Here is a 17133-nt window from a genome sequence, read left to right as displayed (position 1 = left end):
GAAAAAAAAGTAGATTATTGTCATTAAAGCATTTAACTGGTAAGGTACATCATGTTACAGCCAGACTGGCATAGAGCCTTGGTAGCTGTTAGTGCTAGCCACAAGTATTGCGTCACGTATTAAAGGGGCCCTGAAACAGTTTTGGAACATCAGAGAACGTTGCTCATCTGTCTTGGAGGCTGCTGTGATCATGCGAGCCGAATATTACTGCACTACATGCAGTAGGGAATTTACAGTCTACTGTCAAACATGGTGAAAAATTGTGTGCTCTCACTTCCGCAATGTCATCATGCAGCGTCATTGAATGCAGCTGGCTTACCAACGCTATTGGCTGATTTCGTGATCGCAAGAGCATTCTCAGTTACATAACTGCTAATTTTGAGTTAAACAAATGAAAAATATGTCTGCAATCTCAAAGACAAAAATTATTTCAACTTTGCACTGTGTGTAGCTGCGTCTGCTGCGTGTGGCCTCTTAGATAGCAGTGGCATGCTAGTCTACCGCGATTGCCATGGCGTGCCGCGACACTCAACTTTTGGCATGGGCTTTGCCCTCTTGGCTTCTCTATCGTGCAGCTTCCAGCGCGCTAGCGGGGACGAAAGGAGAGAGAAAGTCTGGTATCAGTGTGATAATTCCACTTATAGTTGAACAAGTCGAAAAATTTTTGTGGCACGAGATTAAAGAGATGACGCCATTTTATGATTACTTGGAAAAATGTTTCAGGGCCTCTTTAAAACAAATATATCGTAAAAAGTATTACGCTTGTGGTGCTATAAAACTAATTCCTTTCAGGTAATGATCTAGCCTCAATGTTATTACTTTACCAGAAAGGTGTTTATTCTATGGTGGGAGGGCAAGACTACCATGTTGTTTGCGCAAGATCAAAATTTATAACAGGAATGGCAAAGAGGGTGTGCAGGCTTTCAAATCGTCTTGCAGACTTGGCTGTTAACTCCTTAAGCACTTTATTAGTCCGGTGAAAAGTGACCTTATTTTGCTTCTATTTTTGTGGCATATTTTGAAACTTCTGTTTCTCTAAAACACTTCTAAAGCATTTTAAACCAATTTGCTTCATACGTTGTGCTTGCAAGCCTCATTTTATACCTCTACTAAGCAATATAGATGTGTTTGTAATGCCATAAACGGTATAGTGTATTTTTTTTAATTGCCGACGTTTACGATACTCCCTAATGCGAAATTTGAGCGCAGCTTTATTCGTGGTTTCATTTTGTGATATATTGGTTGGCGCGGACAATCTGTCTGGTGTGGCACGTTGCAAATGGAGCGAAGTGTGGACGCGACTGCCTTGCTAATAGGGCGATCGCAAGAGGCAGCGCATGGGTGGCGCATGGGCACGATTCACAGTAGCTGCCGCATACAGACTTCTGCTCATGCAGCATTTTGTTTCCATATATATAGTATCGTTGACTCGCTCGCCACATGCCATTGGTAAAAAGACGATGGCGCGCTACTCTGGCACCATCTCGTAGCAGTCGTTGCCCGTCTTGCGCGGCACTACGCTTTTCTTCTCGCGCTTTGACCATATCCTCCTCCGCTTTTCTCCTTGTGCTCTCTGCTATCGCCATCTATTATTGCCTGCTGCGCTCTGCATTGGCTCTTTCATTCTTCGCTGTGCTCGTGCGCTCGGTTACACCGAGGGACAACTCCGACGCTCAACGCAGGAACGGGTGCCTAAGAGTAGTGTTCTAAAACAACGAAAATGCTTTGCATTACAGTCTTACAAGCCTTCAAAATCAACTATTACGCGAAGCAAAGTTTAGCTCCAAAGGAAGTTTTTCACTCATTATTCTTTTGCTAGGTGGCTCACGAAGCGTGTGAAATTTCATGACGCATGGAACGGTGCACGGAGCTTTGCCACACGGCCCTGCATAACCCATGAGTGAGCTGTCAGTGGGAGGTGCCATCTTTGAAAGGTCCAACAATAGGTGCACAAAGAGTACGATTTCAAAAATCCATCTTTGAGCGCAGACAAAGTGCTGCCATCTATATGTAGCAGAAAAAAAAAAAAAACTAAGTGGACGCATTCAATTTATCCAAATTGCTTTGAAAATGAGAATATTGCCGTGGCAAAGAGAGAGAAAAAAAACTTTATTTCGTGTTGGGTGGTGTGGTGAAAAGGCTCTGTCCAGAGCTTTGCTTGCGGCATTCTTCATTCTTAGTGCAGCATTGATAAACGCCACAAGGTACAGTTGGTCGTCGACACTGGTGGCTTCTGTCGGCCACCCGGCATGGGGTTTAAGGGAACGATTTGTAGGGGCAGGCAGGGGAGGTGGTCCACAGGACCAGAGGATATGGGATGTGTTCGGATGTTCGCCACAGTGTTGGCACGGTGGGGGATCTTCAGGTAAGAGCTCGCAGAGGAGGTGCATTCGTGCTGGTGTAAAGAGTGTCGCTCTGGACGTGACGGACGAGTACACCCTGATCACGGGTGAGCGCTTTGCTAAGCTTAGGGAACTTGCGTCTTACCTCTTGATAAGGCCGCAGAAGCAGAAGAGTCCAAAGCACTTTAGGGGTTAAAGGGCCACTTTAAGAGAAACACCAATTCTGCTTAAACTGACAAAGTATTCTTTCAAAGTTGTGTTTTCATTAATTTTGTTGTAATACGTTGATAGAGAAAATGAAGGTTAAAGTTTAATTTCCCGAATTTCATGCCAAAAACCCAGCGCTGGTACATCAGTGCGATGTCAAAGTATTCTTTCGCATTTTAGCCGTTGTGGCTCAGTAAAAGTTATTGAAACTTGCCAACTTCATTCTTTGGCTTTTAATGCATTAGCATTCTCAGGGTACTTCACAAACTTACCGGAGGCTATGTATGTATGTTTGTATCTAACTGTTTTCCTGCCTACCTGGCTCACTGGGTAGTCGGTGGTCGAAAGGGTTGCACATCAGGCTGCTATGCTGAGGTAACAGGGTTCGAAACCAGCCGCTGGACCAACTTGGATCACCGAGTACCAGTGGCGCACCGACGGGGGGGATTTCGGGGGTTGTAACCCCCCCCTGAGGCCGACTCCCGAGTACATGGCAATGTGTACGTACGTACTGCTCTTCAACGAAGCTCTATTACGCCGACATGGGTCACTGTAGACGCAGAACTGGGTAGGTACTACTGTTCGAAGAAACTCTTCAACGCTGGGTATGTACTGGGTATATGCCACCCAGCCTATGCTGGTCTCCAATGAACATCTTTGACACCAACTTGGATAACTAGGTATGGCGCACTGGGAATGTACCGCTCCACAATGACGAATAAGATCCCTTAAATTTCTCCGATGTCGAGTGGAATTTAACCCACGTCACAAGGGTTTCTCAAGGACAGCAACCCGACGCATTAGCAGGCTGCATCACAAATACACTGGGTATGTGCCACTTTTCAATGAACGCCTTTCATGCCAACGCTTTAATGAGCTGCACCTTGAACACACTGAGTACGTGGCGCTCTTCAATGAACCTTTCACCAACTTGGCTCACCGAGTATGAGCCACTGGGTGTACAGCAAGCAAGGGAACGATTCTCGGCGTTTGCAGGCATTGGCGCGCCACACTTCTTGTTTCGGACGCCACGCGTTGACTTCTCAGCAGTACCACTAGAAGTTGCAGCGTGTCCAGAAAGAAGTGCGAGAGAGGAGCCCTGTTGCCGCATGACACGATTCTCAGCGTTCGCACACAGCGGCACACCATGCATTTCGGAGGCCACGCACAGGCTTCGTGGAGGCGGCGCTAGATGGCACCGAGTGTTTTAGGGAGGAACGAAAGAGGAGCACTGCTGCAGTACACGCCTCATACATAACTCATTTTGACAGCGACAATACGTTGTGCCGATATATTCATTCAATGCTAACGCATTACCGTCGACAGTCATCACGAAATGGGTTCTGCCGCAATGTTTTCAGAATACAGTGCAATCATATCTGTACCAATACAAAGATAACTATGCACGAGCAGACGCCGTCAAAATGTCGCAGCGAGCTAATGTGGAAACTTCAAGGTGGCATCGCGACCCACCCTTTGCTTTTGCATCTTTTCTGGGTTACCAAGCATCTTCTAGCAGTAAGAGTGGCTTTTTTTGGTATTGCAGAACAGTAATTTGCTAATACAGCTCAAATAATTCTTTTTTAGTGTCCCTTTAAAGTCGTACTTGCAGCTGGAATCGGATTAGTTCTGCAATGGGCGCTTTCTTGATTAGATTGGTACTCTCCGCCAAGACTTTCTGAGCAAGCTGCTAATTAATGTGCAGCAAGTAATCTTCAAAGTCTTTACTGTACAATGCTCACAAGGCATGCACAAATCAAAGTGTGCGCTACAGCCTGTAAGCACATTCACATTTAGAAGCACTGAGAATCTTTGGTGCCATGCGTGCTCGGGAAGTGTCCCGTGGTGCACTATCGGCATTAAAAGTTTACGCAACACGAGATGTGGAAAAAAAAAAAAAAATGGTTTCCACATCATGGGCACACACATGAAATTCAGATTTGTGGCCTGCACTAATGTGAGCTACATTTTTGCATCAATTCAGATTGCTTTAAAAGAGTGACACAAGTGCAAATCAGGAACTATTTATAATATTCTAGTCCTACTCTTGTCAAATTTTTCATGGGCATTCCGACATTTCCAAGTATTTATTCAAGGCAAACATTTTGTAGCAACTGTGTCATGTATGCACAGAAATTTAGGACCCAGTTGTATGTCAAGCTTCTCTTATGGCAATGAGAAGAAATAAAACAGCTAAAAACAATTAGTAGATTGCTAAAATGACAATTTTATTATAAGACAACCAAAGTAACCATAAATAAATAAAAAAAACCTTGCGGTGATACCCCCATCACCTGTGCGCAATCTGTAGGAAAGTTATTACGGCTTAAGTAACTATGACCTACGATCATCTCAGACACCTATGGTTTCTAGCAGCAGTTAGACCTGCAGTGTCTCGTGCATCAGATCTTGGCACATTTTTAAACAAATGTTTCCACTTAAGAATATGCAAGCTGATCAATACACATTTTTATATTCACATTATAATTTGAGAAGGGTAGAAACTCGGCCTTGTTGATGCAACATACTGCAAGTGAAGCATAAGAAACAAGGACAGAAGGACGGTACAACACAAGTGCATGCGTTATACCCTCCTTCTGTCCTTGTTTCTTGCGATTTGCTTGCGATATCACATTAAAATGTTATCAGACTTAGTGCATTGTCTGCTATAACAAACTTGAGCTAACACAAACACCAGCAGTCATGAATAAAAAGCACTGCCCTAAATTTAATCACAGATTATATAGCTCAAACTACTCGCTAATATTTTAGGATCTAGGGGCACTCTTGCTAGAGCATTTGTCAAAAGGCATAATTTGTGTCCAGCAAACCTGTACAATAAAAATTTCCCAACAGTCGCCCTGTTCCTAAAGTTGTGCATAAGTGCATAGGCATGGCAAACAAGAGGGCAGAAAAATTACATGTGAGCAATGCATAAAGAAAACTGCTTGCAAAAAAATTGGAAACTGCACAAAAACTGCCTATCATATGTTTTATGCATCTTGACCATTGCTTAGGCAGTCCACACAAAACGGCTCCTGAAGGAACTGGAGGCAAACAACACGTAATCCACACCAACACATCAGTGATCCTAGCTTGAACCTAGGAATGTGCCTGCAAGCTGAACAAAAGCACTGAACACTGCTTCCCAGAAATACACATCCTTCCAATGACATCTATAGCATGGACGACAGTCTGCATCACACATAAATTGCAGCAGTGCAAGTCAGCATTCACGACATTATTGACTTGTAAATGACCCACGCTGCTGTCGGCCCTGAAATTTCAGAGCGCAGACTAAAAGCCAAACCATTAAGTGCTCACAATGTGCATGTCACTATGGAGCAAGTCATGGTTGTGTCAATGCAAGTTCCCTCGTCAGGGGTGCAAAAGATCGAGGAGAGCTCTCCACAAGAACTTGCACCGTAGAGTCTAGTCCTTTGTTTCTTCTCTTTCAGTTCCAAATTTATGATACAGTACTTGTACCTTTTCCTAACCCTTTCAGGCACAAAAGAACAGCACTGGGCAAGGGTCTTTTTTTTTTTGTAATATCAAAATTGAACATTTATGCTACCACTACCACCACAATCACATCTGCCACACCATCCGTTGCTTGCCAGTGCTTCTTGCTTCACATCGCGGCCCAAAGCGAATGTTTTTCCAGGCCAGGGCGGCACCCACAGTCTGTTCTTTCAGTTGACTGCAACTGCATAGGCCAAGGTAGGCTGTCTTTTCTTGAAGGCAATCCAGACTATCTCTTCTTGAGGGTGACCCAGACCTCGTCCTGTGGCCGAGTTATCAGTGCCGATGTGGGAGTGACAACTTGGTCTGGGACGGAGACCAGTGTCAGCACTGGGCACAGTGTGGCCAAGAAGACGGCCATCACTAGAACGCTCAGGTCCTGGCCTGGGCACTGTCGTTTGCCGGCAAAGCCAAATGGGCAGTAGGCCAGCTGGTCCTGTGGAGCATCCTCGAACCGAGAAGCATCAAACCTTGAAAGACAGAAGATTTCATTCCCTTTGAGGTACACTGCTGATAATGTTGCACAAAGGTGAAAAGTAGAATGTATTTGGCAAATTCATCCAGTCACAGAAGACAGGCTTTTTTCTTGGTCTACAGATGGAACCAGAACATTTCTATTTCTTATAGCACCACCCTAGCGCACTTCACTTGCCCATGCGTCAAGCACTGGCTGACTTCAATCCTGCAATTGCCGTGTGTGCCCTAAGTTAATCAGCTATCACATTAATTAGCTAGTTAACTGGACAATGTGATTTTACATGCAAGTAATGGCTGCCTTTTCAAGTAAGTTAAACCTCAATATAACATAGCCAGTAAAATCGGCAATTTGCTTTGTTATATTGAAATTCGATCTTTTATGCAAATAGGTACAGTAGCTGATGGATTTTTCTGATACGGAAGGGGCCGCAAAATTTTCCGAAGTATCGGGCAATCGGGAAATGCAAATTTGTATGTGAAAAATTTTGTGCTGAATTTGAGAGTTGGCAACGTAAGATACAGTTTTTATGCCGTGCCGACAATACCTTCACATCGGCAGTAGGAAGCGAAGTGAGTCACGCTTTTTGAGTTAGCTCCGCCGCTCCGCCCCTGTAGCTAATAGCATCGTCCACAGTGAGACAACGCTATCATGAAATGTGCTGGCAGTGGGGAACAAATGCTTCGTCTGCCTCTCGCTTCAACGCGTCCCTCAAGATTACGCAACCTCGAGCACTTAATGCGCGAGAGGACAGTGCGCCATCCCAGCTCGCCCAGTCTTTGCAAATGCGGCAGATTATCTCTAAATCATGGTGTGCAGGCTGTGGATGCGCTCAGCCACACTGACAGTCATGCGCAGCCTGCCTGACTTTATCGCACTTGGACTTTATATGGAACACGATGCTGCTCCGGTTAGGCGGTGGCTCTCGTTCGCGCAGCGCACGATTTGAGAGGTGCGTACACATGCAACCGCATGTATTTCAACTATTTGATTATCTGCATCTGCAGAAGTTTCCATTTATTGTCTCAGTATTCCTTCGCGGCGGCAGTGAAATTTGGTTATATTGAAATTGTGTACAAAGACACTTCATATTGAGGTTCAAAATACAGGGTGTTTTATGGACAAGTTATAAAAAGTTAAATACTTCATTATACCAAGAATCTTGTTATATTAGAGTTTGTTATATTGAGGTTTAACTGTAATTAGTCTGCCATAAATGATTTTTGAAGAAAGCTTAAACACCATTCCACACCAAGCAAAACTAAAACAACTTGTCACATTTGTTTCTGGCCACAAAGAGTACATTGACACAAAATGCATTGAAATAATATTTGAGTAAAAGTTATCGAGTTCGGCAATAAACTGCAAATTGGTTTGCTGAACTATCCAGAACTGGGTAATGTTCTTCTAGGATATATAAATTAAATTAAATTATGGGGTTTTACGTGCCAAAACCATGATCTGATTATGAGGTACGCCGTAGTGGGGGACTCCGGAAATTTGGACCACCTGGGGTTCTTTAACGTGCACCTAAATCTAAGTACACGGTGTTTTTGCAGTTCGCCTTCTAGGATATCAAGAACACTACTTTGGGCATTGTGTTAAGCTTCCAGTGCTTAAATTAAAATTTTGAGGTATCCTATTCAGGATATAACAAATGATATGTTGGGCCAGTATATGTGAGGTTTGTGCTGAAAGTAATGCAAAAGTAAGCATAACTTGTGTTGTTCAACTTGTACACATGGCTAGCACCTGTTTTTGCACATGACACTATGGCATCGTAATACGAGCAAGAGCCATTAATGGGTAGCTGCACTAAAGAAAACAGAAAACCACATGCACGCATGTGAGAGACAAGTGCACCCACAGCAGCATGATTCCTCATCAACGGGAAGTGACTTGTGTGGTCAGACAAGTGACAATATTCAAGTTCTCCATAAGCATTGAAGTTTGGTGAAAAACTACGCACAAGGCAAGTGTACCTCCTCACTCAACGTATGATTTGAAAGAAGGGTGGTTGTGATGCTGGAACTGTGTTGCAATTAGCTGCAACTGTTGGCTAAGCAATTCTCTCTTCATTTCAGTGTAGATCAGGTTTGTCAACTCCCAATGTTGACCTGCTCATGCACTCCTTTTGCATGTCTGCAGCAGTTAGCTTTTCCCAAAGTTGAGGGTGTTCAAGGTTTTCGAGGAGGCACACGAGCCCTGTCACAGGCATGACAACATGCACAATGTAAATGATAAATGTTTCTGCTTGCAGTGGTGATTAACAAAATGCACGCCTGGCTACATCCCGCTTTTTACGTGCCTAATAGGCTCGAAAATTTAGCAACAATGAACAATGCTTTCACCGTACCTTTGCGGCGCCTTCCAGTTTTCTTGTTCATGCAGAACTACTCCTAAAGCTTGAATAACTGGCGTCTGTGGATGAAGGAAACGATAGGTTAAGCGTCACTGATATAGCTACAACAGGAGGAAGGATTACTACAAGAGACCTCTACATGTATGTGGTAACAACAGCTTTCTTAGAATCTGCTGATAAATGTAACTTAACTGAAGTCCCAATCTACTTAATAACACAGTCAGTAATGCCTTAGTAAGTCTCATGAATGGTAGAAACTACTCAAGTAAGTGGTCTTTGAGGGGTGAGAGTATTAAATATAAATATAGGCAGCCCTTCTATTTTTTAATGACGTAAAAAAAAGGAAATCCAGATGGCATATTCAATCAAAGTTTAGTTGTAAACAAGCTCTCATACCCTGAGCCCTTTAAATCTTTCTTGCCGTAAGTTTGTTAGTATACAAGAATTCGATTGTACTCTATAGATGAAAGGTGACTCAGCTGCTCACCTTCTTAGGAATGATGTGCCCAGCAATGTCAATGTCCACATCTTGACAGCGTGCTGCCCATGGCTCAACAGTTGCAGTACGCAGCGTTTCCTTGATGGTGTTTTGCAGTGACCTATTTAATATGGGAATTTATCACACACACATACACAAATTTGGATGCGTTACTAACCAGCGACATTTAGCACACTGGTTTCAGGAAAAATGTTGCCTCAAGAAAGTGCCTTAGATCATTATGAAAGTAACGTGGTTCTCATATCAACCCCTAAACCACAAGAAACTGAAATGCTCATTTATAAATGGCGTTTTTCACTGGTCGATCTGGAGCGGCCGCCGAAATCCTGGAGCGAGCGCTCGCAATTCACCAACCCTAATCTGCCAGCGGAGAGCGAAAATGCTCCGCGCTGGATCGTACCGGAAGTCTGCGCACACACATCACAAAAATCAACTTCCGCTCTGCATGTTTCTATGGCCACCAAGATCGCCGTCCCCCACCGAGCGGAAGTGACGTAACCTTTCGTCCTATTTCCGCCCGAATCCGCGCCTCGGCAGCGGAGCAAGTGAGAGCGATCCGGCGCGGAGCGAGTTGATCCGAAACGACCAGTGAAAAGCGCGAACCCGCTCCAGATCGACCAGTGAAATTCGGATTCGCAGCCGTGGAGCAAAAAATCCTGCTCCGGATCGACCAGTGAAAAACGCCATAAGAGTTATGTCCAGCACTGCTGCTCTCTTAAATTTCAGGCTTCACGTTTTATTCTAGAACTTACGGTAAAATTGATGCACAAGGCACTTCCTTCTGTATGTAATTTAGTATGAAGTCAGAAGAGGTAATCATCAGCAGGACTTCCTAGAGATATTTGCTTAGCTTTAGAAGATTAACCATTTACTGAACAGCTAATGAACACCAGGAAAGAACAACACAATGATGACCAAACAGTACTAGTATGCAGATGCACGCAATAAATATGCCACTATAGAATCTCCACAATGTGCTAGTTTACATAAGTGATAATGTGAAAAATGGGATGACTAGACAGTTATGAAAGAAAAGTTTCACTATGATATGGCTGAGAATATGGTGTTTTGTTTACTGGAGTTGTCCTCACTTTAGAAATGTTATCAACCTGTCTTGTGGAAAGTGATGTGCTGCTTTTATTTGTGTTGTGATGTTACTCCTGAAAACACTGTTCAATTTTTATTATCGATTATTGTCCATTCTTCATGAACAGCAGCAGAAGCTGACACCTCACTGCTTGAGTGGTGCCACCACTCTCTTTCAATGTTTACGCAATTTTCTCTTCTATGGGAGCTCTCGTCTCAGCATCACTGCTGCAGTCATTACCTTAGAACACTAACAGATCAACTTAGCATGACTCAAAATTTATTTTAGTGTCCCCTTAAGAAACAGGCATTAAAGGGACAACCGAGTTTTGACTGTGAAAGCATTCTTTCAAAATTATATTTTCGTTAATACCATGGAAAGAGTTTGATTACTAGAAGAGAAAATAAAAGCCGAATTTTCAAGTTTTGCACTGAAACTCTAGTGCCAGTACATCAGTGCGACGTCATGGATTTCAAAGCATTTTCTCGTATTTGGGCAGTGCGGCGGAGTAAAAATGGAGCTGGGCAGGCCATGTAATGCGTAGGATGGATAACCGGTGGACCATTGGAGTTACAGAATGAATACCAAGAGAAGGGAAGCGCAGTCGAGGATGGCAGAAAACTAGGTGAGGTGATGAAGTTAGGAAATTTGTAGGCGCAAGTTGGAATCAGCTAGCGCAAGACAGGGGTAATTGGAAATCGAAGCCTTCGTCCTGTAGTGGACATAAGTATAGGCTGATGATGATGAAATGTTCTCTAAACATCCCAAGTTCAGTCTTTGCCTCCTTTTTTTTAGAATACAAGTTACAAGGTTTTTTCATAGATGATAAATTAACCAGGCCCGAGTAGAAGCCGTCAAAATCCATGATGTCACTTTTTCTCTTTAGTGTCCCTTTAACATGAAGATACTGCATGACGAGAACCAGGAAAAGCATTTTATTGGAATGCATGCGAGACCCAGCTCATTAGTCTGTCGTGCTTCTCCCTCCTCCACTGAGCCTTTTGATGCGCAGCTTTTTCACAAAAACGATGGGGCTTTCTGAGCGCAGACATGCGAGCACAATATTAGGCATATGGGGCTGTTTTGCACTACTGTGGTATGACAAACAAGGCACTTACTTCATACTCAAGATATCTTGACAGGACACCACTTTGGCTTTATCAATGGTCTCTTCTACCTCCTGTGCAATAGTGTCCTGAAGCTCGGGATGTGTGGCAAGAAAGTACAGCATCCAGGTCATGGCTGAAAATGAAGAGAAACAGAACGCGAAAAGAGTACATCTTCTATATTTTCAAAGCTAACAATGCATATGCAATTACTGCCATCAGGAAATAGATCCAGACACAAAATTTTAATGTCTGATTTGGGCAATATCACTTTGTTAGTGAAAGCCTGGACCTGGCTTGAATGTCATTTAGCTTCTTTTACAATGTTCTGAAAACGAACATTAAAATTGCATGAAGCTAAACATTAGATTGCTGTGTGACAGGCACTTTCTCCATTAAATATTTTATGGAGAAATAAAAAAAAGGGAGGGGGGGAGGGGGGAGAAATCATGCAAACGAAAGTAGTTACATGTGGCTGATAGTAACCTCACCGACAGGATAGTTTTAAGAGTGCTGTTTCTTGGGCGAGTGGGTAATTCATACTGTGCTAGGGGTTCACTTAGAAAACGAGGACCAGAGTGAGGCAGACTAAGACAAATATGGGAGCGCTTTAGCAACTGACATTTATTGAAAATTCCACGTGTTCATGATCGCACAGCCACGTGACGGACCTTATCTTACTGCTTTCCAACATCAAAAGTGATGGTGTACTGACACACTTGGAATATTCGCTGATTATGGCTCTTGCCTCCATAATTTCATGCATACATTTATCTTTATGGGAGCTTATAATGCTGCAGTTTGAAAAATGCGGGAAGCAACCACAGTCTATGTGACTTCGTGTGCCTCACTCTGTCCTTCTCTTCCAAGCACATCCCTGCATATTAGCAGTATTTTTATTCTTATGGGTAACTGCAGCTGCATTATCAAAAGCATCAATTCACGAAAGGCTGAGTTTTCTGTTGACTTACCAGAAACGAGAGAGTAACCCTTGACGGCAAATGTGACGCAGTCATCCACAGCCTGCTCCTCAGGTACAGAGGCATTATTCAACACATTTGCCAGGAGCGACTTGTCACCTCCCGCCTTGCACTTCTGCAATGCCTTCACAAGCAGGGCTCTCATCTCCTTTGTGGCTGTGTGTAAGTGGTACAAGCCACTTCATGCATGTGAAACATGAGCAGGCAAAAATCCACAAAACAAAAGAAAAATAGTTGCAGAGACATGCACAACTTCAAATGGCATGGTTTACGCTGCACACAGTCGGCATCAAAGACAGGGTGACCAATGGTTTTGTTCAAGAGGGGCTCATAAAAGGAGCGGGCAAGCCGAGCACACACATGCTCCTAACTTGACAGTACTATGGAAAACAGTGCAGATGATGGGACAAGGCCCCCCCCCCCAGACAACTATACTAAAAAATCTCAACTATACTTCACAAGACTGAAAGCTGGACAGGCGAATGTTAAAACCTAGATGTATGAAGGTTGAATCTGTCCATTTGCCAAGCTTTGATTTGCAAGACTAATTCAAATACCAAACATATGCATGTAGGCAGCACCTTATATACGGTGCAGTTTCTCAAGCATGACATGCCATTCAAAATCAACACAATTTGGCTTCAGATAATTAAAGGTGCTGTAAAAAAAAAAAAAAAAAAATGTCCAACAGGTTAACAAAATGAAAATGGTGAAAGGGGTGGGGCAGCAAAGTTTCTTTAAACTGCTACAAACTAAGCTGCCTCTTTCTCTGCAACTCTGGCATCACAAAAGCTTTTTGCAATTACTTTTCTGTCACTTGCACAGTTACTGGAAAAAAAAAAATAAATAACCCTTGCAGAGTTGCTGAAAAAAAAAAAAATAACCCTTGAGGAGGCTTTTACAAATGAAGTAATTTTGGTGTATACTTTACCTTCTTCGTACTTCTTTGTCCTAGGACTGTTTGAATCTGGCACCATGCCACTGGCGATCTCTTCCAGTTCTTTTATGCACTGCATTATACAAAGTAAATGTATGCTTAGGAATAGGATACACACAGATAAGATTTTCAAGCAGCACTGCAGGTACTCTGTTGCACATAACAGGGATAATAAGAATGGGATCAGATTCCAATGGGCTCAGATCTTATGGCTGAAGAATTCTATTTAATATGTTAAAACAGTGCTTCAGGACTGCTTTAGTGGCACATGGCCTGGGCAGTTGGACACCTTAGTGGAGTTTCGTTGACTGTAGTAACTAACAGTTCAAGAATGCAGGAGTGGCTCCTCCAAGTGCTCGGAATACATTTTCCCCGTAGATCACAGACTAACAGAGGCAATGCTGCAATGCCTCAGAAACAATGCAGTCATGCATGCAATACATGAACAGTCAAGAGTGGCAGGTGTAGCAATGAAGAAGACAGGACAAATATAGGGGACATTGAGAGGGATTAGGAGAGGGATTATCCTGATCTTGCATCTAAAGAACCACCTCATCACACCGCCTGAGAAGCATGAACAGCGAGGTATGCACAGCAGTCGAGAAGATGCACTGTAGAATGCAGTTGTCACTAACATGGGCATTGCTTGTGCTTCAGAAGCACCACCACCCCTGGCACTCTCCACGTCATGATGAGAAGGTCCGCACCATTGTAGTGCCTTCACCTTGCACAGGTGGTGTTAGACAGCAGGAAGAAGGAAGGAGAACTAGATGAGGTTATTTGTGGGTGCATGTATACATGTCTCTGCAAACTGTAATGCTGTGACCGCTTACTAAAACTGCTAACTCAGGGTTTGTTGTCTAAACAGTTTAAAAAATAAACAGTTCAGTACAGGGAATGTGACAAGGTGCCAAGGGCAAGGAAGGGTGATGTTGACTCAAGTTATGTGAAATGTGCACAAGATGGGAGAAAGGGAAGGAAATCAAAGGGATGAATGTCAACACACAGCTTTCAAGACATTCACCTAGTAGCCACCTGCACAGCACTGCACAGACCTTTAATGGCCAAACAACTAAACGTATTATAAAACACAAATACACAGTAGCAAACTTACAGCAGAAGTATCCTTTTCTTTCTTTCTTTATAAATAGCTAATGTTATGAATTCTGCAATATAATGCCAGTCCTACACTACAAGCCTCAACAGACGAGTCATTCCATTTCGAAACAAATGCTAAAGCCAGCGCTGCTACATAGAGCATTTGAAGCATCTGCACACAAACTCGCTCAATAACAGCTATCTGCATGGAAGTGATATCTGAACATCCGCTACATATCCATCACCACAGTCTCACTGCACGTGCCTGGACAATCACACGAACACATCCCGAGAAAATTTGTAGGCTGCAGTCATTTTCAACAAGTGAAGTGAAAAATAATAATAATAATAAAAATGGAGACGAGAATGAGGCTCTTACCAGCTCGAAATGCCTGCTAAATTTGAGCACTTCCATATCATTGAAGAAGTACTCTCCAAACAGCAGGCGGGTTGAGATCTTCATGCAGAGGGCATACATGTACTGGTACAGTGGTACGTGTTCATCTTCTGGGGTATCACGCAAGCGCATTACCGCTTCACTGCACAGCTGTAGAGATAAAAAAAGAACGGAGCGGACTGGCTGCATTGACATCTAATGCTGCATCCTGCTTTGCAAAACATTTAATACTCTACATGCAACATAACACAATTTTTGACAACTGATATATAGGCAAAAAGCAGCACTGCAAAACTGCAATGTTTATTACTCAACGGAACTGCCTCATTCAGTTGTGGAAATTTATCTTTCTGTGCAAGATATACAGCTTGCACGAAACAGTTACTTAAAATAATAACCTTCATTAGTAATGTGCAAGATCTGCACATCTTCAAGATTGAAGATTCTGAGTTAAGCAGTCACCTTAGTCACTATTGCAGCTGTGGTTTCTGACAATACACAATACCACAAGATTGACGGAAAAAGAAAAGAGGTCAGATGCAATGGCAGCTATGACGCTGCAGAAAGCAACTTCTTGCAATTTTGATGTGCATCTCGGCTTGCCATGGAAGACATTTTAAGCAGGACAATGCAACTGAAAATGCCTTGCCTTCTCTATTGGTCCTAGGAACTTGTCAAGCGATTTTCCTGTCAACACTTCGTCAATAAGCCTGCGCCTTTTCCGTGCCTCTGCTCCATTTGTAAAGAAGATGCTGCCTGTACCCATCACATCACGGTACAGCACAAACAATTCAGCTGAAAAGAAACAAACAGAATAAGTAATCGCAGTGCAGAAGAGAAATAATGGACCAACAATGGGGCTACCTATAGATCTGACATTACAACTTGCATGACCTTACACACTCTACTGCGACATAAAAAAACCTTACAATTACCTATACCTGAGAGAATGTGTACCGGCAGTGTACTATACTTGAAGTTCATTGAGCTCAGGGTGCTTAATAAAGATTTAAGAAATGATATAATATATATATATATATATATATATATATATATATATATATATATATCCCTGCGTCATTTGTTTTCATTTATCGAGTTAAGGCTGTGGTTCCCTTGTAGCAAGACAGCAAAATTCAGGTAACCATAACATCACCTGGTTTGTCAAAAACATGTGACTGTGTCTTGAACAATTCTGCTTTGCCGATGCTGACAACCAGTTTCGTGCCGATCCAGAAAGATGCAATAGGTCCATGTTCTTTGTGCAAGGAGATGAGAAAATTCTGAAGCCCTCCAGCTTGGACGATGTCGCCAACATTGCCTTCCCTGCAAATGAAATGTGTTGCAGAATCCGTCCGCGTGTTTAATAAACATGTTCGTGTGCAGCATTGCAACAAAACGTCAAGACATTGAGCAGATGGCAGAGAGGACATGCAGCACTTTACTTTTTATCCGACGGCTCAAGTCCAGGAATGGTCGTTTGTTTTGCGGAACTCTGAAAATAGGTTTTTCCGTTAGATATGATCGCATGAAGCATCGTCTATAAATGCAATAAAGTGGTGCCGTTTCACATTGACCATTAATTTCTTTCAGTAGTAGCGAGCAAAAACAATAAAGCGTGCCGTTATTTTGACATGTTACTACGTAGTCGATGAGTTAAAAAATAGGAGCACTGCAAGAGATTACGCTTACTGGGTAAAGGTACAGCACAAGTGCCAAGAGAAACACGACGAAGCAGACTGCGAATATGGCAAAATCTAACATCCTGTAATCCCACGCAGGTTTGCGTGCACAGACGCCAAAACTACACCTCTCGCTTCGTTGCTTCGTGTCGTCCGCGCTCTGCAAGGGTCTGCTGGGCCGAACTAGAAGTCACCAATGCAGTCACCAGCTGCCTAGTATATGCTACCTCTGTCCGCATCTCAGGATGTTCAGAGATGGTAGAGAGCACAATGACATGTACTAAAAGACACTTATAATAATCTGCGCTCTAAAGTATTAATAAAATATCATATTTTCTGACTGATGTGTTACTGAATTAGATGTGCGTTGATTATTTATTTCAGCCACAGCAGAATGGCGCACTACTTTTTTTTTTTATTGTTATTAACTGCTGCGCTT

The 17133-nt window shown here is 43.0% G+C and overlaps 1 protein-coding gene across 1 annotated transcript; it reads right to left on the bottom strand.

Annotated features, from left to right (window-relative positions):
- Positions 1 to 4756: 4756 nt before the first annotated feature.
- Positions 4757 to 16908, bottom strand: LOC119442312 (cytochrome P450 20A1). Its single transcript, XM_037707142.2, has 11 exons — positions 16705 to 16908; positions 16458 to 16507; positions 16169 to 16338; positions 15662 to 15807; positions 14995 to 15162; positions 13512 to 13590; positions 12572 to 12736; positions 11613 to 11736; positions 9396 to 9507; positions 8903 to 8967; positions 4757 to 6541 (listed from the first exon to the last, which is right to left on the bottom strand). Exons 1-11 carry the CDS (start codon positions 16774 to 16776, stop codon positions 6301 to 6303), a joined length of 1392 nt encoding a protein of 463 aa, XP_037563070.1. The 5' UTR covers positions 16777 to 16908; the 3' UTR covers positions 4757 to 6300.
- Positions 16909 to 17133: the final 225 nt, after the last annotated feature.

This window comes from Dermacentor silvarum, chromosome 2 (assembly GCF_013339745.2).
Source record: "Dermacentor silvarum isolate Dsil-2018 chromosome 2, BIME_Dsil_1.4, whole genome shotgun sequence".
Taxonomy (NCBI): Eukaryota; Metazoa; Arthropoda; class Arachnida; order Ixodida; family Ixodidae; genus Dermacentor; species Dermacentor silvarum.
The sequence above is the reverse complement of the archived record's forward strand: the minus strand, read 5'-3'. Positions and strand labels throughout refer to the sequence as shown.